This window comes from Hoplias malabaricus, chromosome 6 (genome assembly GCF_029633855.1).
Source record: "Hoplias malabaricus isolate fHopMal1 chromosome 6, fHopMal1.hap1, whole genome shotgun sequence".
In the NCBI taxonomy this organism is placed as follows: Eukaryota; Metazoa; Chordata; class Actinopteri; order Characiformes; family Erythrinidae; genus Hoplias; species Hoplias malabaricus.
The window spans coordinates 9,044,084-9,068,767 of record NC_089805.1 but is presented as its reverse complement, the minus strand read 5'-3'; the positions used below and the strand labels follow the sequence as shown (position 1 = coordinate 9,068,767).

The 24,684-nt window shown below is 41.1% G+C and overlaps 1 protein-coding gene across 4 annotated transcripts in view; it reads left to right on the top strand.

Moving 5' to 3' along the window:
* The window catches only part of trip10a (thyroid hormone receptor interactor 10a), a 30,579-nt gene extending 7,490 nt beyond the window's left edge, over positions 1–23,089 (top strand). The window contains exons 2-16 of one of the 4 annotated variants that reach the window (XM_066673925.1): positions 821–936; positions 5,923–5,979; positions 7,012–7,159; positions 7,573–7,635; positions 8,161–8,265; positions 9,107–9,235; positions 9,925–10,071; positions 10,674–10,862; positions 15,220–15,387; positions 15,660–15,683; positions 16,876–16,985; positions 17,491–17,623; positions 17,710–17,798; positions 18,567–18,700; positions 20,415–23,089. In XM_066673925.1, coding sequence (XP_066530022.1) covers positions 821–936; positions 5,923–5,979; positions 7,012–7,159; positions 7,573–7,635; positions 8,161–8,265; positions 9,107–9,235; positions 9,925–10,071; positions 10,674–10,862; positions 15,220–15,387; positions 15,660–15,683; positions 16,876–16,985; positions 17,491–17,623; positions 17,710–17,798; positions 18,567–18,700; positions 20,415–20,566 — 1,764 coding nt within the window. In that variant the 3' untranslated portion in view covers positions 20,567–23,089. The remainder of the gene's footprint in view (positions 1–820; positions 937–5,922; positions 5,980–7,011; positions 7,160–7,572; positions 7,636–8,160; positions 8,266–9,106; positions 9,236–9,924; positions 10,072–10,673; positions 10,863–15,219; positions 15,388–15,659; positions 15,684–16,875; positions 16,986–17,490; positions 17,624–17,709; positions 17,799–18,566; positions 18,701–20,414) is intronic. The other 3 variants (XM_066673927.1, XM_066673926.1, XM_066673928.1) reach the window with 3 other exon arrangements.
* The last annotated feature ends 1,595 nt before the right edge of the window (positions 23,090–24,684 follow it).

The window sequence follows — 24,684 nt, the reverse complement described above, 5'->3', positions numbered from 1 at the left end:
TGGTGATAGCCATGTTACACTCTGAGTTTGGGAGTGTGTGACAGAGTCCATGGTTGTGTTCCTGTTGACTAATCAACTGCTGAGTCGAATCAGTTGTATTTGAACTGGAACTTCACTGAACTGTGCAGGAATTTGCGCCTCCAGCACAGGAGTTCTCACACCTGTTTTACTCAGAAAAGTCTAGTGTTGTGTAATTTATCACAGTAATTATAAAAGGTCAATTCAACAAGGTCAATTTTCTCAGAATTTCTGCAGAAACGATGATAGTGCAAACAGTGTTGTTCAAACAGATTGCTATAAAATTAATTTGGGTCTCACTGACTCGCAGTATTATATACCGTACTAATTACTGCATTACCACTGCATCCTAAAATCTCATTAAACCTGCAACATATGCGCGAACGTATAACAAGCCACATGCACCACTCATTCATTGAATTTATTTTGGGCAAACAGTTCAGCTAAGGCATCGTTTCAGACATCAGGCATTACGTTTATAACAATTCTAACAAATAGGTTTCAGTAGAGGAGCATTTAGAGGCGTTAAACAGTACAGAGACCTGGTTACTATCAATCTGAACAGTCCTGACCCTGTGAATTTGTCTAGAATGTCGACTAAACCAGTCGATGATTTAATTGTGGAGACATTTTGGAAAACCAGTGCAATTCCCCTTTGAGCTCAATAGCATTTATCTGTTGATAAGCTCCATATTTCCCACACTTAGTGTCCAGCATACCAGTCTGATGTTTATTACATCTGACAGTGAGTGTTCCCACTCTGTCTTGAGTTTGTGCTAAAACTGTCTTTTTCTCCCAACAGGACCAGTGTGACGTCATTGAAAAGCACACACAGTCTGGGTTGGATCTGGTGGAGAAATACATCAAGTTTGTTAAGGAGCGCACAGAGATCGAGCAAAACTACGCCAAGCAAATAAGGTGAGCCATTCCTGAGTGTGCTTGAGAGCAAACTTGATGTGGATGTGCGAGTACTTGCATACGACGGACTGTAGCACTGTGTGTGTGACTGAAAGCAGTTGCAATGATTGCGAAATTGATGTTGGGTCTTGTGACTGGTTTGGGGCAAAGCTGAACTTGTCCGCTCTGCTGCGAAACATGGTTGGCTACATCCCAGCGCAACTAGAGACACTGCACTTATTCTCAACTGTGAGCAGATGTGTGTGTGTGTGTGTGTGTGTCTCGCTCGCTCGCTCGCTCTCTCTCTCCCTACCTACCTACCTACCTACCTTTCTCTCTCGTTGCTCTCTTTGTGCATTTTTACAATATGGTGAGTGAAAGATTGCTTTCATTTTTATTCACTATATTTCAGTTAGTTCTTTTTTCACACTTGCAGGGTGGAAATACAAAACACTAATGTACAGGGTGGGCCATTTATATGGATACACCTTAATAAAATGGAAATGGTTGGTGATATTAACTTCCTGTTTGTGGCACATTAGTATATGGGAGGGGGGAAACTTTTCAAGATGGGTGGTGACCATGGTGGCCATTTTGAAGTCGGCCATTTTGGATCCAACTTTTGTTGTTTCAATGGGAAGAGGGTCATGTGACAAATCAAACTTATTGGGAATTTCACAAGAAAAACAATGGTGTTTTAACGTAACTTTATTCTTTCATGAGTTATGAGCACCCCCACATTATGGGTGTCAGGTCCGAGCATTCCTAGATGAACAGTTTCCTGGAAAGTGGATTGGTCGTCGTGGGCCAGTTGAATGGCCCTCAAGGTCTCCCGATCTGACCCCCCTTAGACTTTTATCTTCGGGGTCATCTGAAGGCAATTGTCTATGCTGTGAAGATATGAGATGTGCAGTACCTGAAACTACGGATACTGGAAGCCTGTTCTAGCATTTTTCCTGCGGTGTTGCTATCAGTGTGTGAAGAGTGCGAGAAGATGGTTGCATTGACAAACCAACACAGAAACTTGTAAATAACTCATGAAAGAATAAAGTTACATTAAAACCAAGCACACCATTGTTTTTCTTGTGAAATTCCCAATAAGTTTGATGTGTCACATGACCCTTTTAACATTGAAAAAACAAAAGTTGGAACCAAATTGGCCGACTTCAAAATGGCCGCCATGGTCACCACCCGTCTTGAAAAGTTTCCCCACTCCCAAATACTAATGTGCCACAAACAGGAAGTTAATATCACCAACCATTCCCATTTTATTAAGGTGTATCCATATAAATGGCCCACCCTGTATAACTCAAATTGCTGAACATAAATACCAATTTAAAATAATAAAAAATATATTTATTTTGTTCTTAAATTTTTTTAACAGCTTTTATTTACATAGTAATAGATGCTTTGAATTTTTTCAGAAAATATTTAGGGCATATGTTTTGACATCTCCAAACCTCAGTCTGAGAAGTTGGTTGCATTTTCTACTTCTCATGGTCCAAGTAATTCCTGAAATATTAAGTGATGTGTAGATCTGGGCCCTGTTCTGGTCAGTCCATCATAAAAAATAACACCATTTATTTTTTTAATTCCCATGATTCATTCAAAACCTCACTTCCCTTTGAAATACTTTTTTTAATGGGAGAAGTTGTGGCAAAAAAACGGGAACATGTTTAGTGTTTTACTATAAGAGAGCACATGGTTTTTAATTTCCACACTCTCAGTGCAGAGTTTCTGTCACAAATGAAGGAACAAAAGCACTTTTTTTCTCTCTCTCTCCTCTCGTGCTTTATCCTGCTCTTTCTCACTCACTTAATTACTCTTCTGCTTTCTTTCTTTCTCTCTTTCTCTGCTCCCTGTCCCTCTTTGGCCTCCGAATGTGTCTCTTCCTCTGTCCTGGCTGTTCACAGAGAGGAGAGAGGAAGTGGGAGCAGACCAGCATATGACTGGGAGGATGTGTGCAAGTTAGAGTAGAAGATGAGTGGAAGGGAGCCCTATTTTACAGCCTCACTTCACATTCAGAATTCAGAAAGTGCTGATAAAACATTGTCAGGCTGCATTTATTAACAGATGCAGTAGAGCGGGAAAATAACGCCAGTGTTCCATTGGACGGCACAAGTTTTAAGTTCTGGAAACTAATGTTAAAGATCATGGGGCTACTATAAATTCTGACAAATTATTCAAACTTGCCTTTGGATCAAATTGTGAGCTGTGTATTACAAAGTTATTACAGTTTAAGTTGTCGCTCCAATGATAAATGCATAGATAAATAGGGTGGCACAGTGGTTGCCCCAGGTAGTGTCGCTGCCACACACTTTCGCTCACTTTTCTCTGCATCTTGGTTACTGACTTACTGTAGGGAGAGTGGTGTGATCTACCTGTGACTGTGTGGGTTTCCTCTAGGTGCTCCTCTTTCCTCCCATAGCCCAAAAACACATTGGTAGGTAGATAGTTCTCAGAAGGTGTGACTAAGCATGTGATGCCCTGTAGCGCCCTGTCTAGGGTGTGTTTCTACATTGTGCCCCATGATTCAGAGTAGGACCCGGACCCACCTCAATCCTGAATAGGATGAAGGTGTTACAGAAAATGAATGAATGAAACAAATTGTGTAACCGGTGAACAATAGGGAAATGCCTGCAATTTATTTCATTTGCTGTTTTTAAAAACAAAATAGAAATAAATTTTCTCTGTACTTCTAATCCAGGCCTAGAGACTTTGCTGTGTAGAAAGTCTCTTAAGACGTCTTTAAATGCATAGGAAGTATGGATATGTGAGTTGAGGGCCTATAGTAATGGCTGATGTTTTTTCATGCGTACATCAGCGGATGATACAAAAACGTTTATAAACTGTAGACATCTGTACATTGAAGTTGCATTATAGAGACATGTTTCTTTTATAACGAAGATGCTCTTTCACAAACGATAAATAAGACATTTGCTTCTACAATGAATTTTGTGATTTATTTACATTAACGTTCTGCAAAGTTCAGAATGTCTAATTAATGTCCAGTCAAAGTACAACCGTGGAAGACCATCAATCAGCCCCCATCAGAAGATAAAGGAAACGTGGAAAAAGACGACCCCCACTCATGTTTCAGAGCAGAAACAAATGCATAGGTGTTTTTGGATTTCATTCTGCTCTCAGAAGAACACACAGTCAAGAACCTGTAACTGGGGAAAGGAAATAGACAGACAAGGATATTTTGTTAAACATGAATAAGTAAGTGAGGATGTGAGTGAGTTATACAAATCAGTCCCATGGGGTGCTTTGCATCTGAAACTAAGACATTTGCAAATCAGTGTGGTTCCGAACCTGATGGTGTTCTCTGCATAATTTAGTTGAGATTTCTGTTTTGTGTTCAGTTAAATAGGTTTTTCACGTTTTCCTGATGTTGGGGTGATGTTGGGGTGTATCTTGAGTATGTTCATAGACTGGAAAATACTGTTTCCTCACGTATAAGTGTAATTATGTAGTTTAGGTAAGACACCAGTGGAAAGTAGTTCTGCAGGGAGGTGTAATAAGTAATTTTTGAAAATCAGTGCTTTCACTTCACAGCATGTCTGGCATGTTTTGTGAAAACAAACAGGCAGTGACCTAAAAGATTGGAATATTAATATATAGTAACTTGAAAATGAAATTGAGTTGAAAAATCATGACTCTGTAAAATAGCAACAAAAGGACTGATCCTGTGGAAATGGATGAGCTAAGGTTAAGTGTAAAAAAACCTAAATTACTGAAGATATTCAGGCTATTCTTTCTTTAATCTAGTGACACTTACCTGCTATAGACAGACATTTTGTTTTGGGGAGAATGCTTGCTTTTGTTGCTCAGTAACCGCTATGAGTATGCAAGGCGAGTGAAATCCATTCTGCAGCCAGAAAATAAATAATCAGTATGATGTGTTTTGGTTCCGTGAGCACAAACGTCAGATCTGCAAACCTGAAACCATTTCTGTTTCATTATTTCACTGTGTGGGTGGAAAAAATGGTTTTTATTTAGTGTCTCTTGCAGAGTTATTTTGTAAGCACTTCAGATTTGTTGGTCAGGAAAATGACAGTTAATTGCACACACATGTATTTTCATAGACATAGCCATGGATACACACAAGTAGTTACAGTTTTGAGGCATGGCAAACTTTTCCAAAGCGCATGCAGAAAAACAGTTAGATGAATAATATCGTGTTGGTATCATGTCGCCCTACTCAGGGGCGTGTTGACTGCTCCTATGCTATGCTGCACCTTTTATTGACCTAGTGGGTAAATAAAGTAGGGACAAGCCGAGCTGAGATGTATCTGTCAGGATTTGTGTGTAGCAGGAAAAACACTGGGGTACAACTTGTTTTGAGCAGCTAAGCTCAACCCTAACGAAAGGATTTGCTTGTGGCACATTTAATCGTGATTAAAAAAAATATATATATATATATAATAATTTATGGGCGGCACGGTGGCGCAGCTGGTAGTGTCGCAGTCACACAGCTCCAGGGGCCTGGAGGTTGTGGGTTTGATTCCCGCTCCGGGTGACTGACTGTGAGGAGTTGGTGTGTTCTCTCTGTGTCTGTGTGGGTTTCCTCCGGGTGCTCCGGTTTCCTCCCACAGTCCAAAAACACACGTTGGTAGGTGGATTGGCGACTCAAAAGTGTCCGTAGGTGTGAGTGAATGTGTGTCTGTGTTGCCCTGTGAAGCACTGGCGCCCCCTCCAGGGTGTATTCCCGCCTTGCGCCCAATGATTTCAGGTAGGCTCTGTGAGTGAATGTGTGACTATGTGTGAGAGTTTCATGAGGTGCTTCACATCTAAAAATCGAGTATTTCTTTCCAAAATTATTGCATAGTGATGTATAGTGGAAGTACTTCTTTCATGCCTTTAGTCAGTGAGTCTGAGTGGCAAATAATCACCCCTCTAGTGCCACCTGGTTGATGATTTTGTATTGTTCCTATAAATGTTCGTATAGTTCGGGATGAAGAAATGTAGCTGCTGATATTTTTGTTTCCTGTCATGTCTCTACAGGAATCTAACCAAGAAGTACAGCCCCAAAAGAGGCAGCAAGGAGGAGCAGGAGAGCAGGTAATATGGCCTCAGGTGTAACCTGCACCGTTTAAATTAATATATGAATGTTTATACATATCTCAGCATATAGACTGCTTGGCAAATATGTTATGGATACCTTCTTATCCGAAATTTCATCTTAAATGAACAGTATTAATAGATAGTTTGGTCTCTTTTTACTGCACTAAGCATCATGTTTTCTGGGAAGGCTTTAAAGAAGATGGATGTCGGTGAATTTCTTTAAGGATTTAATTGCACTTGGCCCTGAGAGCATTAATGAGGTCATTTACTGACATTGAATGATGTCCTGCAGCACAAAGCTACTTCAGCTTATCTCAAATATATTAAATGGCTTACTTCACCCGTCAGTTCCGAAAAAGCAGGTCCCCTGCTTCACAACGCAAACCTGAGGGTCTGGCATTGGCTGTGGTGACCTTAAGGTCAGGTGAAAGCGCATTAAAGTGCTTTTCTGTGGAATCTATGAAAGCTTTGTATGCACAGATCAACGTCATTATCCACAAAGAGTGCACAGTTAAATTAAGGTTGTCTGTAAACTTTAACGTATTGCTACACAACTCTCTCACTGTTGTCGACAGAGCTGTTTGTTGTCACTGTGAGTGAGTGAGTGAAATGGGGAGCAGTGTGGCATCTGAGTGAAATCAGACTAGCAGCCGTAGAGCCATGCAAATGCTTTTAATAGTTTGACTCTGGGAAAGAGGAAGGAAGCTGCAGATGAAAATGGGCTCCTATTGAGAGCTGCCTCTCATTCACCTTTATCTGCAATGCAGTCACTATCAGCAGTCACATCTCTGCCTGCCATTCCCTCTCTCACTTTCTTTCTTTTTTATTTTGCCTTTATTTTTTCGCTCCCTTTGGCTGTCCTTCTTTCTAACATTGTTTCTTTCTCTGTTGCATCATTAATACCTTCTTTTTTCCCCTTCATCACTTAATGTTTTTAATTTAATTTATTTATTTTTTACTTGTCGGTCTGTGTCTGTTTTCATCCTCGATTTTTCCCTCACTCTCTGTCTGTTTGTCTCTCTCTGAAAGGTTTTCTAGTCATCTGTCATTCTTCGACGTTCTGAACGAGATGAATGACTACGCCGGGCAGAGAGAGCTAATCGCCGAGAACATGATGATGTCCATCTGCATTGAGCTCACCAAGTACCTGCAGGAGCTCAAACTGGAGCGAAAGACGGTGAGAGTGAGGGAGAGGCAGGGAGAGAGAAAGTAGAAACTAGGCCAGGCTTAAAATAAAGCCTGCAGAGGGATGGATGGATGGGTGGAGGGCAGAGGAGAGAGACAAGGAGTTGTGGTGGTGGAGGAGGACTACAGAAAAACAGTGCAGAGCTGTTGTGGTTAAGAAAGACATTCAAATATAGGGGGATCACATTGTGCTTGTGTCACTTTTATATTATTTAGAAGAATGTTTTTGGGCTCTGCTGTGTTTTGTTATTCGATTGGCGCATACCAAATAATGCTAGTCAGTGTATTTCTAGACATCACTTGGGACTTTATGTGGTGCTGTTGTGGCCAAGCTGCACTGACAACAGTTTGTTTCTCTCTCTCTTTATTCCTGTCTCTCCATCTGTCTATACTCTGCATTTCCAGCATCTTTCAGATGCCAAGAAAGCTCAGCAGTCTCTGGAGACCACCTACAAACAGCTCGACAATGTAAGTGTGCTCAACTCCTTTGCTTGATCGTTGGTTACAATGCCCTGTTGAGCCAGATCCATCCCTGATGTCCCTCATTGAGGCGAGCAGACAGGCCCCAGTCTGGGACGGATGAGGCTGTTTCCCTTTGATTTGGATGCAGCGTCTGACTCTGTAGAGAGTGGGCCTTCTTTGTCTTCATGCCATTGTTTTGCCTCTGCTCACAGGGTCATTGTCTGCTGTGTGTGTTTTGTGTGAGGGTATTGAATGCATGAAAAGGTGTGTGTGGGGGTGGGGGGGGGTTGTTGTTTACCTGCTCTTTTTGCAGTTGGTCCTGCTGACTTTTATCAATGACTAAAAGCTGTCCTTAAAATACCCCCTCTCCCAAAGCTTTTTTAGGATTTTTTTGGAGGGAAAGTTCAAATCAGGATAGTTTTCAAACGAGAACAGTCAGTATTACAGCTCAGTGCCGATATCTGGTATTTTTAATGTGCTCATACCATTTCCACCATCTCTGGTTAATATTGTGAATGTGTGTGTTGCCAGAGTAAAAAACGCTTTGAGAGAGAGTGGAGAGAGGCAGAAAAATCAGCACAGTATGCAGAGAAGACAGACCAGGACATCAACGCTACAAAAGCAGACGTGGAGAAGGTAGATGCACTGTACATTTTTCTATACTTGTGTATTCTCCAAGAACAAGAATCAGAGTGAAGACATAGAACAAATCTTCTGTTTTAGCGTAAGTTCAAGTGTTATATTACTGCAACAAGCTCTGCAAATGTTTCTCCGAAGCTTTACTGCAGTGAACATTTCAGATCGACAAAAGGAAGCAATTTGCAATTTGAGTTGTGTACGATTTAGACAGAAGAACCCCCATACCAACAAATAACTCGTATTTAATCGGACATTTGTATCAACATTTGGGCTTAAGCCTTCCTTCTTTCCAAATTAATAAATATTATAATAGCTACTGACCTTGGCAGTGCGTAATGAAGGTCACCTAGGATCTCTGCCGTCTGTTTCTTAAAGCATAACGTTAACATGAACTTTGTTGAGCTTGTGCTGTGTGACATTTTTGGTCAATTAGATTTAGAAGATAACATTTAGCAATTATTTTAATTTGCATCATGTGACTTTTTAAGGCTTCAGACCACTTTTTTATTATATTTGTATTATTTTGTGTATGTAAATGACTTTTTAAATATGTATTCACGTATTTGTGTATTGTTGGACACATTATCTGATGTGTTTTAAATTTTGGGAGGTTTCAGTTAATATTAGGCAGTAATAATTAGTATATTTATGGTGTTGTAGAGTAGGGGGATATGTGTCACGTTGCAGACAGTTATTCAAGTATTAAAAGTGCAATGATTATCTATGCTTTCATTACAATTATTATGTACAGTTATTTAAGGATACTATATTTTCTCAGTGTTTTACAAGATATCAATATTTGTCTTGCTGTGCTAACAAGAGGTGTGTGTGTGTTTAGGCCAAACAGCAGGCACATATGCGCACACACATAGCAGAGGAGTGTAAGAATGACTACGCTGCCCAGCTGCAAAAATACAACAAGGAACAGAACCAGTTCTACTTCACTGACATGCCTCTTATATTCAATGTAAGTAGTAGCACTGGCATCTTCCTCCTGCTCATTACCTTGAAGATCAGAGGTCTGAAACTCAAGCTGCTTGTCGACCAAGAGCCGTACAGACATTTTTTCAAGGGTAGCTGGTTGAAAAACAAACCTAGGATTTTTCTGTTTGTTGTTAGTAAGATGTCCCCAGTGTGAATATTAACTACAGGAGATATGCCCTTATTTAAGTGAATCTTAGTCAAGTCATGACTGTTCATTTTGATGATGAAGATATTAGAAAAGTTGTTGGAGGGGGATTAACTCAGAGGGTTCCTACTGAATCTGTTTGGTAAATCCAGTCCTTTCTTAATATTCACGTGCTGTGTCCAGTTCTCTGTCATAATTCAACCCACAGTAAAAGATTAACTATCTATCCAAGTTTAAATAATAGCTAGATAACTTAAAGCAATATCACAGTCATCCTGCTTCTTCTGCAGCATTAGTGCTGCATAAGGTTTTAGTTTCAATCGTTCCTCCTGCATGCAGAGTTCTATTTTTGCTTTGTACAACATAAGCATGGTTTTTTATAGCTGAGGCTGCTGGCTGATACACATTCCCAGACACAGTGTATGGTGGGTTACGCAAATCAGATAAATATTTTGGTAATAGTTTGAGACCCCTGTTTCCAGTAGATGTGTCCTCTGTTATACTCTGATTGCATGTATGTCCTGTAGAAACTGCAGGACATGGATGAGAGGCGTGTACAGAAGTTAGGACAGACCTACATCCTGTTTGCTGAAACGGAGAAGCAAGTCATGCCCATCATTGGGAAGTGTCTGGAGGGCATCATCAGAGCTGGCACCAGTGTTAACGAGAAGAATGTGAGCCCACCTTTCTTTCCACAAATAGCTTTCATATCCATTTTAAACAAGCCATGGTCTCCATTACAGGAGTCAGTCTATAGTGTTGTAGTGTATAATACATTTATATGTTTATATATTGGGTAAAAATTAAAACTTTAATACAGCCCAAGTTTTTTGTGTGGGTTTATTTATTTTAAAAATATGTTGGTTTTTTTTTCCCTCAAACAGAATGCTAAATTAAGTAACACAGAAGTGTGTTTTGAAACTTGACATCTCTGTAGAAGCTTTGTAATATTTAATTTGACTTAGGCACCCATATATTTGCATATGACTATAATCTATGCTTCAATGTGAAGCAAAGCTTCATGACCATGAGATTGTGCCATCAAAACCGTGCTAATGTACAGATAGACATCAGTGCACATTGCGTTAAATATGGCATTGGAATGCAATTGAAACCTCTAGACCCAAGTTACCAAAGAACCTATGTAATGTTTTAAACATACAGTTTTATTGTGGTTTCCAATCAGTGCATTTGTTTGCTTCTACTATTGAGAAATGTGTATTGAATCCTGTAAAAGACGTGTATCTAGTGAAGTAAATTGTCTATGTGCTTCTAGGACTCTTTGGCTCTGGTAGAACAGCACAAGTCAGGGTTTGAAAGGCCTGGAGACCTGGAGTTTGAGGATTACAGTCAGGGCATCAACCGTGCCTCCTCGGACAGCAGCTTGGGAACCCCCAAGGGTCCGCTGGATCTGCTCGGCAAAAACAAGAGCAAACCCTTCTGGCTGTTCAGCAAGAAGAGCAAGGTAGGAGACCTGTGTCAGGTTTCAGCTGCTGTTCTGTTATTGATTATTCTGATGTTTAGTCTCAGTTATTGTTGCTGTCAGAACAAAACCCTGCATTTAATTTGTGTAATGTTTTATGTTTTACTTTATGTGAAAATGCTAGCTTCCAATTATGTTGTTTCCAAATGTAATAATTGGTTGGAATAAAATTTCTTATTATTTATTTATCTTTTTTCATATGTGAATGTTTCATATGGAAGATGCTGGGTTTTGTTCTGGCAGCAACCATGTATTTGTTTTGTTGTGATATTTAAGAGAAGTCCCAGAATCCTCCACGACTGAGGCTGTGTTGCCGACATATAAAACACCATATTTATATATATATATCCACTTTGTAATAATGTCACTCTAAAAATGACTAAGGCCTTTAACCCTGTCTTCCTCATTTGTGTATTCGCATTAATGAAGAACAGAGCTAGCCCCAGTGGTGCAGTTAGTGTTTGTCTGCACTGTCGGAGTACTAGGAATATGTTAAGCTTTTATACGTAGTTAATTTCAGGGTTGTACTGTTGTATGTGTCCCAAGAGCTTTAGGTGGATAGATATGGCCTTGGTCTGCCCAGGTCAGACACTACGTTTTTCCACGCATCTGTCCTTTTTCAGAAATGCATGGTTTTCCTGAAGCTTTAAAAAAAATTGCCTTCTCCTTTGCCTTTAAACAAATACACAGCCACAGCACACTTTTCTAGAACTGTTTTGTGCATGGCTGTCTCTCTGGCTGTGAGCTCTTTTGTTATGTTCCTAGCGCATGACCAGAGCTTAACTGTGCTTATATCCGAGCAGGGTACAACAACCACTGTCAGCCCCTCCATGGGCCCTGACTCACATATACACACACATCCAAACACACACTGCTGCTGTTATCCCAAACAGAGTAAATCCTTCAGTCCCATCACAATGACACCTTTGTGAAATCTCAAGCACCAGGAAACATACTGGCATCTGGTTAATGTGGTTAAGACTGTTGAGAAGTCTTCTGAGAATGAGCGTCTGTGGCGGGGGAAAGGAAACACATTTATAAATGTTGTATGTCCTTGTTAACATTTATTGTGATAAATTTGATCATATTTTTAGACAGATTTGCATGTATTTAAACAGATTCACACCAGCTGCAAATACGAGAATGTAATAAAGCCATGTTTGGCAGGCTGAAAACTCTTCAAAAGGGGGCGCAATTGGCACTTTATTTTTTTCCTTCAATGGAAGTACAGTAGTACAGGGTTTACTTTATAAAATGGGGATTTTTAAAATAATAAATCAAAATTTTTTTTCTCTCTTCTCTTCCTTTTGGTCCTACTAGTGTCTTGATGGACAAAGTCTTAATGTGTTTTTGCCTAAAGGATAAAATGAAGTAAATTATAGGCTTTGTCAGTATTTTGGAGTCTTTGAAAACCTAAATGTCAAAATGACTGGTTGTTGCTTATGAAATGTGCTCATCAGCTTATTATGCCAGTGTGTTATTTACTAGTACAATGGAACCAATTAACGCCTATACTAACGGACTTTCCAAGATACGAACCAGGCATTTGAATATTTTTTTTGCCTCCACCAACGAACCATGACTCTAGAAACGAACCCGAGCCTCCGCCGAGCCGGCAGCTGGAAATGGCCACTGACCCCAATAGGCGAGTCTCCCAGCGCCCAGACTTGAGTGAGCTTTTAAGATTAGCACATTGTAGCTTTAGCAATTTAGCATTAGTGTAAATAGGAGACATCGAAATTCGTGCTAAGTTAAACCGTATCTACGCTTTGTCTCCCCACATTCACCCGCCTACTCTCCGTTATTCCACCCACCCCCACCTCCCGTCATACAGCCAGTGCCTGTGTTACTCCTCCAGCCAGTCATCACGTCTTCAAGGTAGCAATATGTAACCACTTAAAACTTTTACTGTGGTAATTACTGTTTCCACCCATTTCTCCTTTATTTTTCGTAACGCTACATGTATTTTTTTTACTAATTTGAGAGTGTTGTAAACATATATCAGTGCAAAAAGGGTGACTTTCAGCAGGGGGGGGGGCTGGAACCCATTAATTGCTTTTCTATTATTTTAAATGGGAAAAATTGACTTGAGAAACGAACTTTTCCACTTACGAACCGGGTCACGGAACGGAACAAGTTCGTAGGTAGAGGTTCCACTGTAATTTTATTATAAAGTTTATCTTGTAACCATAGAATTACTTAAAAATCCATTTTATATTTATCACTATTGTTTTGCTGGTGCATTTTGCGTATTTCTAACTTTTAGTGTTCAAAAAAAAAAAAAAAAAAAAAATGTCCTACCATGTGTCATTAAAGTCATGTATCACATGCCACACTGCAAGTCCAATAAGCACAGCACTCCTTTCCGCTGGAGAAGCACTACTCAAACCTCTCTCCTGACCAGTTTAAACCTGACTGTTGTTATAAATTTATGTTCTCTCTATGGTTAACTCCTCCTTCCCCCCCCCCCCCTCTGCTTTCACCTACATGTCAATTTGCCTCCCCTGTCACACATCGTGTCTCCTCCCTTTGCGTCCAGTCTGCATGCAATGCTGTCCCGTGTCATGTGTCTATCTGCTGAACTGACCAATGAAATCAGAGCCAGATCCCACCCCTTGAAATGATTTGCGGCGCTGCAAACCACCTCCACCTCCCCTTGTCCTTCAGCATTACAGGTCTAATGAAACTCAACCCATGTATCGTTTTATTAGAGGTGCTTCCCTCTGTACTCACTGTTCCCTCCGTTCACTGTAACCAGCGTTACAGGAGCTGTTTATACGTAACAGTTCAGTTTATCCTGTTCCGCCCTTAGATGTGCTGTAGCCCCCATTAGGAAGTTATAAATGTTTATCTTGCTCTTCTTGAATGTTTAGGCCTCAGTGGTGTTTTGCCAACATGAAAATATAGTGAGTTAGAGCAGAGGTATTCAAGCTTTTTCCTCCGGAGGCCCCTGTTGATCCTGAGAATCTTGGAGTAAAACAAATTTCAGTCTGCAAACCTCTGCAGCATATGTGTAGAGTGTGCGTGGAGTAATTGCAGCACTGCAAATGAATCGGCAACGTATTGCATGACACTTGTAATAATTCCACAGTAAACGTCACTTTGGTTGTGAAATAAGAAGTTGCAGTTTTGAAATAAATCCTAGTGAAGTTGAGGGGCTTGAAAACATTTAGGAACCACTACCATGTGTTTGCTACCTTTTATTGTGTATTTTATTATTAACTGGCTATTAAAAATGAATAAAAAGCAGTAGGACACCAAAAGCACATGTGAATAGAACACAAAGGTCCTGCTGTGGGGGGCTTTCTCTTCTCATCCATGGGTACGTAATTTCTCATGTCACGCTATTGTCGACTGAACAAACAAAACAAGCCAATGTTACTGAATTCGATTCTAAAAAAACGTCACAGAACGAACGTATCTTTTCTGAGTCATAACAGTTTGAATACCTCTGGGTTGGCGACTCAGTGAAGCAGATTCTAAGTAAAGGCTTGAGGTTGTTTTCTCAGCGCTGCTGATTGATTGGAGAAGTTTCACAGATTTGTTTCCTGTGTTCATTCATTCCATTTCAGAGTTATGCCACAAATGTAAAGCTGCAAATGGCTTTGGTAAAAGGGCAAAAGTGTGGCTTCACTGTGTTTGCTTTGCTGTATGGTGTCTCTGTTCTGACAGATGTTATGAAACATAGCATTTTTCTGTCCTGTTTTAAGCCATTGGATTTACATCTCGGTGTTTGAAACATGTTTTTAGCTGGCGGCATTATTGCAGTCAAATGAATGACTTAGTCACGAGTGTTGGTGATTTTTATATTAACACATTGCGAAAGACGCAATTAATCACTGAATTCGGCTAAAATTGTCAGGCCAGTGAAACCACACTTTCTCTCTCTAGCTGAGGTTTTATTGTTGTGTTGGGGCTTTAACTTTTGGCTGAGGAGCTTTTAGTGTGGGGCTTCAGTGTTGGGATGGGGCGTTAGCATTTGGACTGCGGGCTTTAGTGCCGGGCTGGGATGCTTTATTATTGGGTTGGGGCTTAAGCTTCGGGCTGGGGGCCTTTTTAGTGTTGGGGTTGGGTCTTGTTCTGCTTCTTTGGTGTTCTGCTGGGGTTGCTCCAGTGTTGTCCTCGCTTTGTAATGTTGCTTATGATGTTTGATGGTGTCTCTCTATTTCCCTGTGTCATCTTTGTGTCTGTTTGTGTTTATCTCCCTCACCCTTCTCCCTCCCCCGCCCTTTTCTCCCAATCTTCTACCGCCATGCCTTCGCTTTCCTCGGGGTCTGTTCCTGGTGTTGGTCTCACCTTACCCCACCCCTCTGGCCATGCCCCTCCCCGCCCCCCCCAGCCTTCCTCCTCCTCCCCGCTCACACCCTTCTCTACACCCCCTGCTCCCTCGCCCGCTAATGGACCCCCCTCCCCCAAGTTCGGCCGGGATCCCCTGTCGTACTGTTTGAAGGAGATCAATAAGACAGTCAAACCTCGAATCTCCTCCTTCCGGAGCCTCCGCAGAACGGTGAGTGGGAAAGGGCAGAGCTCGGGAGCTCTGGTATTTTTAACCTGCTGCTGCTGGTCCTCCTGTGTAAGGCATTCAGCAGACACTGGACTGAATGTAGCCTGAATAAGGGTCATGTGCAGTGAGCGGTCACAGTTAAGTCGATGTTTTGGCCTCTTTGCAGACCCTTTGTATGACTACTGTCATAGGGTACATGGATATTCTGTCTCTCTCTGTGTGTCTCATTTTATTTCTCTCTGTCTCTCACTTATTTCGCCCTCTTTCTATTTTAGAAGTATACCCTGGAGAGGATCATGGTAATCAACTTTGGAGTGCTGTGGGCTCTACCCATCTTCTATAAACATCGTCTTTCGTTTTATTTATGTATTTATTCTTCTGTCTGGGCACACTGTTTCCTTTCCAGACTTTTCTGCAAGGCCTCCTCTGCATCATTTAATTGAAGCTCTGCCAGCATTTAAGGTGCATTTCCCCCTTTTGTGACAATTAATTATTAGCAGAGCCCAAGCTTCAGCTGCTCATATGACGGAGACAGCTTTGCAGAGGAAAAGACATATTTCAGAGGGGACCATGCTCTGAGGTGGACACTAAAACCTTTCAGGCGTATGGGTTTATTTACAGCAAACCGTCATGATTTCAGAGATGTCAAGGCTGAATGTTATGATGGTGTTCTGTAATGGTGTCTATTTAAGTGGTTGCTGCACAGCGGTGTATGAGAGAAATGATTGTTGTTGTTATTGGTGTTGTAAGTATATATTTTTAATTGAAGGCTGTTTTGCTTTACTTTGCCACCTTGGTTAATTTTATCTCTCAGCTGAGATGCTGTATTGTTCTGCTGGAATAGATATAGTTTATTGGATGGATTTTTGAGTGGATGGTAGCAATTTCCTAAAATAACACTTGTAACATGATGAAAAGCCCGAAAAAATAAATAACTCGTACTTTAGGGGTGTTTTGCCTGAAAATTAAATGAAGGGTGTTATCTGTTTTTGGCTCAGTACTGTAACTCCAGTACTTGGAAAAGTCTTACCAAGCCCTAGCTCTTGTTTCATCAGAGTTGTTCAGCACAGTGGTGATTGTGGTTACAAATGCCACAAGTGCGTAGGACCAACAGGAAAGGGTGATTACACTGGCACAAACAATCACACACAAGAGGGTAGCTAGTTAGGTTTTGAAACTGCACTAACAGAATCCCCGGTTAAATCTTTTTAAAAAGCAGGCTATGGTGTTAAAACAAATAGGATTCTTGTTCATTCAAGCTGTTGGAAACCCTATATTCCCTTGGTGGCAAGTCTTCTGTTCTTGAAATGGAGGGGGAATTTTCACCTTAGGGATGGTTTTCCTCACACTGTTTCAGATTTCATTTAATCCTATCCTTGTGGTGCCGGACAGTCAACAGCTTTTGTGGGTGTTTTCTTAGTCGGTGTTCCTTTCTTTATGTGCGCCTCTGCCCTACGCAAGTGACATTATCTCTCTTTCCTATCTCTTCAGCCGGCTGCCACAGAGGACTTTGGCCACCTCCCTCCGGAGCAGCGCAGGAAGCGGCTGCAGCAGAAAATCGATGACATCAGCAAGGAGCTGCAGAAGGAGCTGGATCAGAGGTGAGCGGAATGGCGCGCCATCTCCCTGGCAACTATCGCTATGACAACGAGCCGCAGCGAATTCCCTGGTGCCACGGGGTTCTGGGGGTTCGCAATCTCCACGGAGAGTCGGTGGGCAGTGTGACAAATATGACAAATCAAAGTCACACGTTTCTCTCTCTTGTTGCATTGAGTTGTCGTCGGAAGAAACACCTGTGGAGTCTTTCAGATCTGAAGTGAGAGTGGAGCTTGATTCTAACATGTCTTGCTCACTTGAAATCCAATTTATTTCTATCAAAAAACTTTTACTCGTGTTTTAAACCGGCGAGAGGCTCATCTGTTCTCCTCAGAAATATCTCAGTAGTCGCCTCTATTTAAAGCATTTATTTTAATCTTAACTTCAGATGCCAAACGTGTCCTGGATGACTGATTACACTCTGGGGAATGGAACTCTGTGGGAACTTTTGGCAGAAACATTTTTTACCTTTCTCTCACTTCCTTCTCATATTTTTCTGTCCCTGTTCAGTGAGGCCCTGGGGAAGATGAAAGACGTGTACGAGAAAAACCCTCAGATGGGGGATCCTGCCAGTTTGGCTCCGCAGATCAACCAGACGACCCACAGCATCGAGAGGCTCAGAGGGGAGCTCAACAAATACGAGGTGATGCAAAAGTCACATCAAGTACCTGTCCTCCCACATGCAAACCCACACTTTTAATTTCACACTCCGTGTCTGGGTTATTTCAGTCGTGGCTGGCGGGAGCTGGTGGCCGAGGAGACTCTCACCGTTACTCTACTCACTCGCTGAACAACAATACCGGCAACAGTGTGTACAGGTCAGTCTTATCGTCCAGACAAGCGCCACGGCACACACGATAACCTTATCTCTGGCTTGCATGTTTGCCTTAAATAAAGTTCAGGTTCACTATTGTTTGTGTGTGTGTGTGTAGGGTGTTATCAGTACTTGGGAATTGGCTGCACGCCAAGCTATTTCAAAACAATAAAAACAGAACCATTGCAGTTTACTATATTCAACAACAATAGTTCAGATATTAGAAAGCAATTAATTGACTGAATGGAAGCTAGGAGTTACACTGATGTGTATGTACTTAAGTCACAGTGATTGAAAGGTCCTCAGGCCTGTGTTTGTTATAGATACGTGGATCAAAGTTCACCTAGTTCAGTACTGTCTTGAGGTAATAGTAATTGGTACAGTATTAGGCTGCAGGGCTTTGCGGTGAGTTTTATTATACTGCACAAGAGCCAAGTGCTTTCAGTAAACTGAAGTAGCACAAGGAGGTCTGAGTAAAATTTTCCTTGTAGATTGCCTCATGTTTAGTGCTGACCTGAATAATTTGAAAATCAAATTACAATGCATGTAGTGGACTGGCGTCCTGTGCAGAGTGTGTTCCTGCCCTATTCTGGGTCGGATCAGGACCCAGAACCTAGTTATCAATCCTTCAGACCCCAACTAAATCTGTTACTATAAACTAATGGCTTTGTCAAATAATAAACAAAAGCATATGACTTGCGTTTCCTGTGAACCACATGCCTAACACCTTCCTGGGATCTTGACTTTAGTTCTCTAACGTCTGTCCCTCTAGTCCTGATGTAGCCCCCTCAGATGAGAGCACACCTGACTCCTCCCAGGCCATTTACGCAGAGTTTGACGATGACTTTGAGGAAGAGGAACTGTCCACTCCTATTGGCCAGTGCACAGCACTCTATAACTTCCCAGGTATGATCGAAAATGGCTTAGCATCACTACCAATATATCTACATATATATATACTCTGTGAACTAGGGATGGGCAACGGGATGATGTTCATTGTTGTTGTGATAAATTGTCTCAGTATACGTGTGTTTATAAATCAGTAATGCACAGTTTAGTTCTTTAGTTGTTTTAAAAGATCTACAGCTTGTGAAAACATACACCAGTAGCCCACAGCATTAAAATGTGCGGGTGGTATTTGTATCACTGTTACGAATGGATCAGACACAGCAGTGCTGCTGGAGTGTCCACTACTTTGGTCCACCTTGTAGATGTAAAGTCAGGGAGTAGCTCATCTGTTGCAGCACAGTTGCACAGTTTGTGTTGATCGTCTTCTAGTACTTCATCAGTGGACACAGGACACTTTGCTGGATGTTTTTGGTCAGTGGACTATTCTCTGTCATTAACACCAAGGGTTTAAAAACTTCAGCTGCACTGCTGTGCCTGATCCACTCGTACACCCCCACTGGACAGAGAACGCTCCACCACTCATATAATCATACCTGCTCTGTGCTGGTCCTGTCGAGATCATGACCATTGAAGAACAGGATAAAATTGGAGCTGGTACAAAGGGAAATGAGTGTACAAAGAAGGAGGTAATTTAAATATTTGTATTATTGTATTGGTGAGGTACGATAGTGTATGTTTCTCTTTAACATGGTATTAATTGTTGTTTTTCCTCTCTTACCTGAGGTTGAGTGGATGTGGGTCATTTAGCACATTAGTGCAGCGAGTCTCTTGTGACTGACTTCATGTGTAGAGGCAACATTTACTAGGAAAAGCTGGCCATTTGGACCCAATGAGTGCCACCCTCTGTGGTGATACTAAGAATATTTTTGCAAGGTTTTACACATTATAGATTTTACAAATGCATTTAAATTGGTTTACCTTTAGTTAATTCGTTGTTACTTTAAGTGGTTTTTAGGGAATTTCAAATTCGGGGGCTCTTTCTGGACAGATCGTTTATGCTCTAGACAAACAATGTGATGTCATTTGTACATGTTTTTTGTAAAATGGTACAGAAGAACAAGACATGCAGACGCCACATCAAGAAACAGTAGACTCAAGATTCACTGCACACACGTGTTCAATGACCAGCAGTCATTGTTTTGCTTAATTTTGCTGTAGAATGAATATAATAAAGCTAATTAATATTAACTAAAAATATCTATGAAGTACTGAAATAAAAGGGTGAAACAATGTAAATACATTTAGTGTCATGAAAAAAAATTGAAAACAAACAAATGGTTATTTAGCAAAATGTAGGTGATTGTTTTTCAAAGAGCGCTCCCAAGTCTCTGCTCTATTCTAAATGCAAAGTCATTAAGCGTTGAGCTCTATATGGCAAAGAAACTTGAAGCATGATATGAGATAAACGTGACAGAGATTGAAACGTTTGCTAAATGCTAAAATAATAAAGTAATGCTACAAGTGAGCGGGCAACTTACTACAAAAACAATTACTGAAAATGATTGTACATATTTTTGTATTTGTTTTTTTTTCTCATAATAATAATAATAATAATAATAATGGCACATTGTAATTGACGTGAAACTCAATAGCACCCCCTGTTGGAGCAGTCTGTAAACCTGATTGAGTATGTGAGGTGCAGTTTTAGCTGTTAATTGCAAGCCAGTTCCACAGGGTGTTTTTTTTCTAAATATAATATTCTTGCTCACAGGCTCCAGCGAGGGCACCATCTCCATGCAGGAGGGCGAGGTCCTTGCCGTGGTGGAGGAGGACAAAGGCGACGGCTGGACGAGAGTGAGGCGGAACAATGGTGACGAAGGCTACATTCCCACCTCCTATGCTAACATCTCTCTCAACAAGTGACCCCCCCTGCACCCATTCATTTTATCCCCAAGAACAGCTGCCTGTACAGTGCCCCCTACTGCCCTGGAGCTACTCCCCAATCACAGCTCATCACCCGGCACTAAGCACAGCGCTCTAAAGAGTCGCGAGTGAGAGACACACACACAAAGATAGGAGCAGAAGGAGGAGACTCTTGGCTATGTGGACTTTATTCTGACAGGTGTGTCCTGTGAGAAGCTTGGAATCATTTTCCCTGTTTTATTTCTGTCCTCCACTGATCTAGACTCAGCTGCAGTGAGCAAGAGCGTATATGCTTTAAGATGCTGTCCAAGCCTTCTGTGATCATCAAAGACGAACACGAGAGTGGATGGTTTAGAACAAAGAGGACACATCCATAAAGTGTCCATGTGTTTCAAGGGTGAGATTTGGACAAAACGATTAAACCGTCAGCTCGAGGCTCTTCTGTCAGCGCTGATCAGATGATGAATATAACCATAGCTACCCCTCTCTCTGTCCAGCGCCCTGATCTTCCAGTTGTCTTCATGCTTTTTCTGTTTAAACGTTCACTCCAATACAGTGCACAGTCCAATGAGCGCTGCTTTGAAACACTTGCCTCTTTGTGCAATTTTAGTGAATTGTTGTAATGATTGTTGCTCAGTGTGTGGAAGAGAGAGTGAGTGGTAGAAACCAGCAGGTAAGGTCAGGCGTTTCTTTGTTTAGAAATATTAACAGAATATGGAATACTACATCCCTGCCGTGCAAAACCAAGACAATCAGCTCCGTAGTTAAAGGGGAATTCTGATATATTTTTCAAAATCTCTGCATAATTCAGGCATTGAGATGTAAACAAAGTCAGTCAGAGGTGTATGATGCGAGTTCATTCAATGTTGGATTACATTGTTGTATTTATTTATGTTTTTTACATTTTTTTTACTTCCTGTTTCTCAGGAGAGAATAAACTTTGGGTATCTTTATTTGATGGGGATCATTTTAGTGCTCTACCGGATCTCGCATGCTTTAAATAATATACTGAAGAGTTTTGAAAACTTCTGTTTTTCACTTCCTTTTCATTTGAATTTACTACTTCTCTACGAGTCCAATTACCGTACATTTCATATTCTCAGAAACATCCCCCGAGTGAATAACTTTCACTAAATAACTGTGGTTTGAGTAGAGATTAGATACTTATTTTTCTTATTTTGCACAGCGCTGTAGCTTATAGAATCATTAAACTCGTCCGCGTCCTATCACCGCCGCTGTCAACACTTCTCTTTTTTGTGATTTTTATTATTATTATTTTTTTGGTTTGTTTGTTTTCCTCAGATCGGAGCATCTCGCATCCCAGCACGGAATGACTTTGTTTACGTCTTACCTATGTAATCATGCAGAGCTTTTGAAAAATAGGTGGCATTTTCTTTTGAAGTTCCTTTAGCGGTATGACAGCTTATTTCAGTTTCCCAGTCTCCAAACTGAAAAAGGTAAGATACAGGTTTGTGCTGAAAGGTCATAATTTATTAATCATTTTAAGAAGTCATTTGAAATGTTGTGTGGTCACATTTTCATAAGGGTTTTCCGCACAGTTTCTGAACACGGTTTTATCAAGGATTCACCTGTAAATAAAGAAAAGTGAAAAGTTGTGCAACATTTAGGACTTTCGTATTTATATATAAGAAATAATATATTTTAGATATCACAGCACCACTATTGTCTTACTAGCTTTCTGTCCTTAAGGAATAAAGATTGTATCGTCAAAGCTGATTCCTGTATGCAGTAGTTAAGGAGAGGAATATTCCGGGATATGTATCGCTGTAGTTTGTATAATTGAGCCATACATTCGAGAGAGTTTCTTACGTCCAGGTGCCTTCTAGTTAAGTATTGTGTATGTAACATTTACAGAACCGCCTTCTATCTCTAGAGACTTTATAAATGTCAAGCACATTTCCCAAATGATTAGGTGTCATGTCTTTTATGATATGTCTCTGTCACTGTGCTGATGTGGACATTTATTATTATATTTTTATTTTTTTTGGTGTGTGTTCCTTGTGAGATGCACATTACTGACTTATCATCAAATCATGAAATGACAGTAGTGGCACCTCCCATCGTCTGCCGGGATGAAGGTTCATCTGGGGTTAGACATATCCGTCCTCCATTTTGTCTGGTCACCGCTTGGAACTGCCATTTCTTCTGCTTTATTTTTGCTGAATTTTTCATCCAGCGTTAATGGAAAAATTGTCAAGCTGTGGTTAACTGCAAAGAGTTCAGTCGTAGGTCACCGAGAGCCATGTGAGGAGGTGGTTTGGTACTTTTTCCCCTGTGCTTCACAGATGCCCCCTGCTGGCGGTAGCATGCGTTTGCTGTTAGCCTCGCTGATGGAGCCTTTTAAAGGCAAATACCTAATCCTGAACCCAGGTGAACATGCCCGATCGGAACTGCTATATTTAAAACTGAAACTGAAACTGCCCTGATACCACTGTTTATTCATTTGAATATTTGTTCATCCACTCATCAACCTCCCGAGAGACAGAAAGAGGGAGTGAGAGCATGAGCTAAAATGTATGTGAGCAGAATAAATGTGGACCTTGCCATTCAACAACAACCACATTTCTCTTTAGAAATACCTCTTTTAAATGTTGCACATGTAAAATTTGCCCAAACCCCAGTATTCTGGCTGCCACCTCAGGGTTTTGTGACATCACAGGCTCCTCAAGATCCTAAAGGCCGGTGCATGTACATTTTTGTAGTATTTTCCCTGCACCCCCTTCAGCTGAAACATCAGCAGCAAAGACACTGATGTTGTGGCTAACCTCAGCTAAGTGCTCAGTGCTTTGTGGTCATCAACTGACCGCTTATGAAGGGCTAGAAGGCTATGAACAAACGGCATCAACCAACATATGGCCCACGATCTCAGTCCATACATAAACAAGATGGAGCTACAGGGGAGTCGTTTCTCATAAAGTGGCCAGTATAGAAGTATCTCCTGTAGGTGGCAGTGTTGCTCCATTCAGCTGCGTTCAGATTGATATTTCTCCTTTTTGTAGATTTATTTATTTAATATTGTGCTCTGACTTCAAAGAATAATGCGCATTAATAAGCCGAAGTGTAGATAAAGAAATCAGCGGCTCTGCGACGTCAGAAACCCGAGGCTGCCTCTGGTCAAACCGTACACAGAGCAGAACTAATGCACGTATTATGAGGAAGGTGGTTGTGCTCCCTTGCAAGCTGCTGAACAACTACAGCCTCCAGCGTGCAGGGCTATGGAGGGGAGGCTTTGGACACATTTTAGCACGCTCTGGTGTAGGCTGTGGTCTTGTCTTTTATTATTTATTTACTTTTCTCTCCTCACTGTCAAGGCTTATTTGGATGGGTTTAATTGTTCATGTGGAGGTGGTGTAATTGTAATTATTGGGATTATTACAAGAGTATCACAGTCATTTCAGTCTTGTCTGAATGAGCTGTTACACATTTTAACAGACCGCGCGCTTCAACATCAAAGATTCCAGCTGCGCCACATACTTGAGGAAAAAGAAGAACTTGACTGGGAATAAAACACTTATGCACAGGATATAATTAAACATTTACATACGTCAAATTTGCTTGGGAGTAATATTCCCTTGGGATATATCAGCGGCAGATTTTATGGTCTGTGAAAGAAGCTAGATGCTTTATTGAGCACATTTTGTTCATTTGTTCATTTTATATAACTGCTTCATCCTATTCAGGGTCACGGTGGGTTCAGAGTCTACATGGGATCATTAGGCACAAGGCAGCAGTGCATTCTGGATCACAGGACATCGCACGCTCAAACAGTCACTCATCCTCACACCTGTGGACACTTTTGGCACTTTTTTCACCGCATGGTACTGAATGGACTCGAGACCACACGGCTGTTTTATTTGTCCATTAGGCAAATTTTGTTGGAAAATTTGGAATCTGGTTATATTTACAGGGTGGGCCATTTATATGGATACACCTTAATAAAATGGGAATGGTTGGTGATATTTACTTCCTGTTTGTGGCACATTAGTATATGGGAGGGGGGAAACTTTTCAAGATGGGTGGTGACCATGGCGGCCATTTTGACGTCAGCCATTTTGGATCCAACTTTTGTTGTTTCAATGGGAAGAGGGTCATGTGAC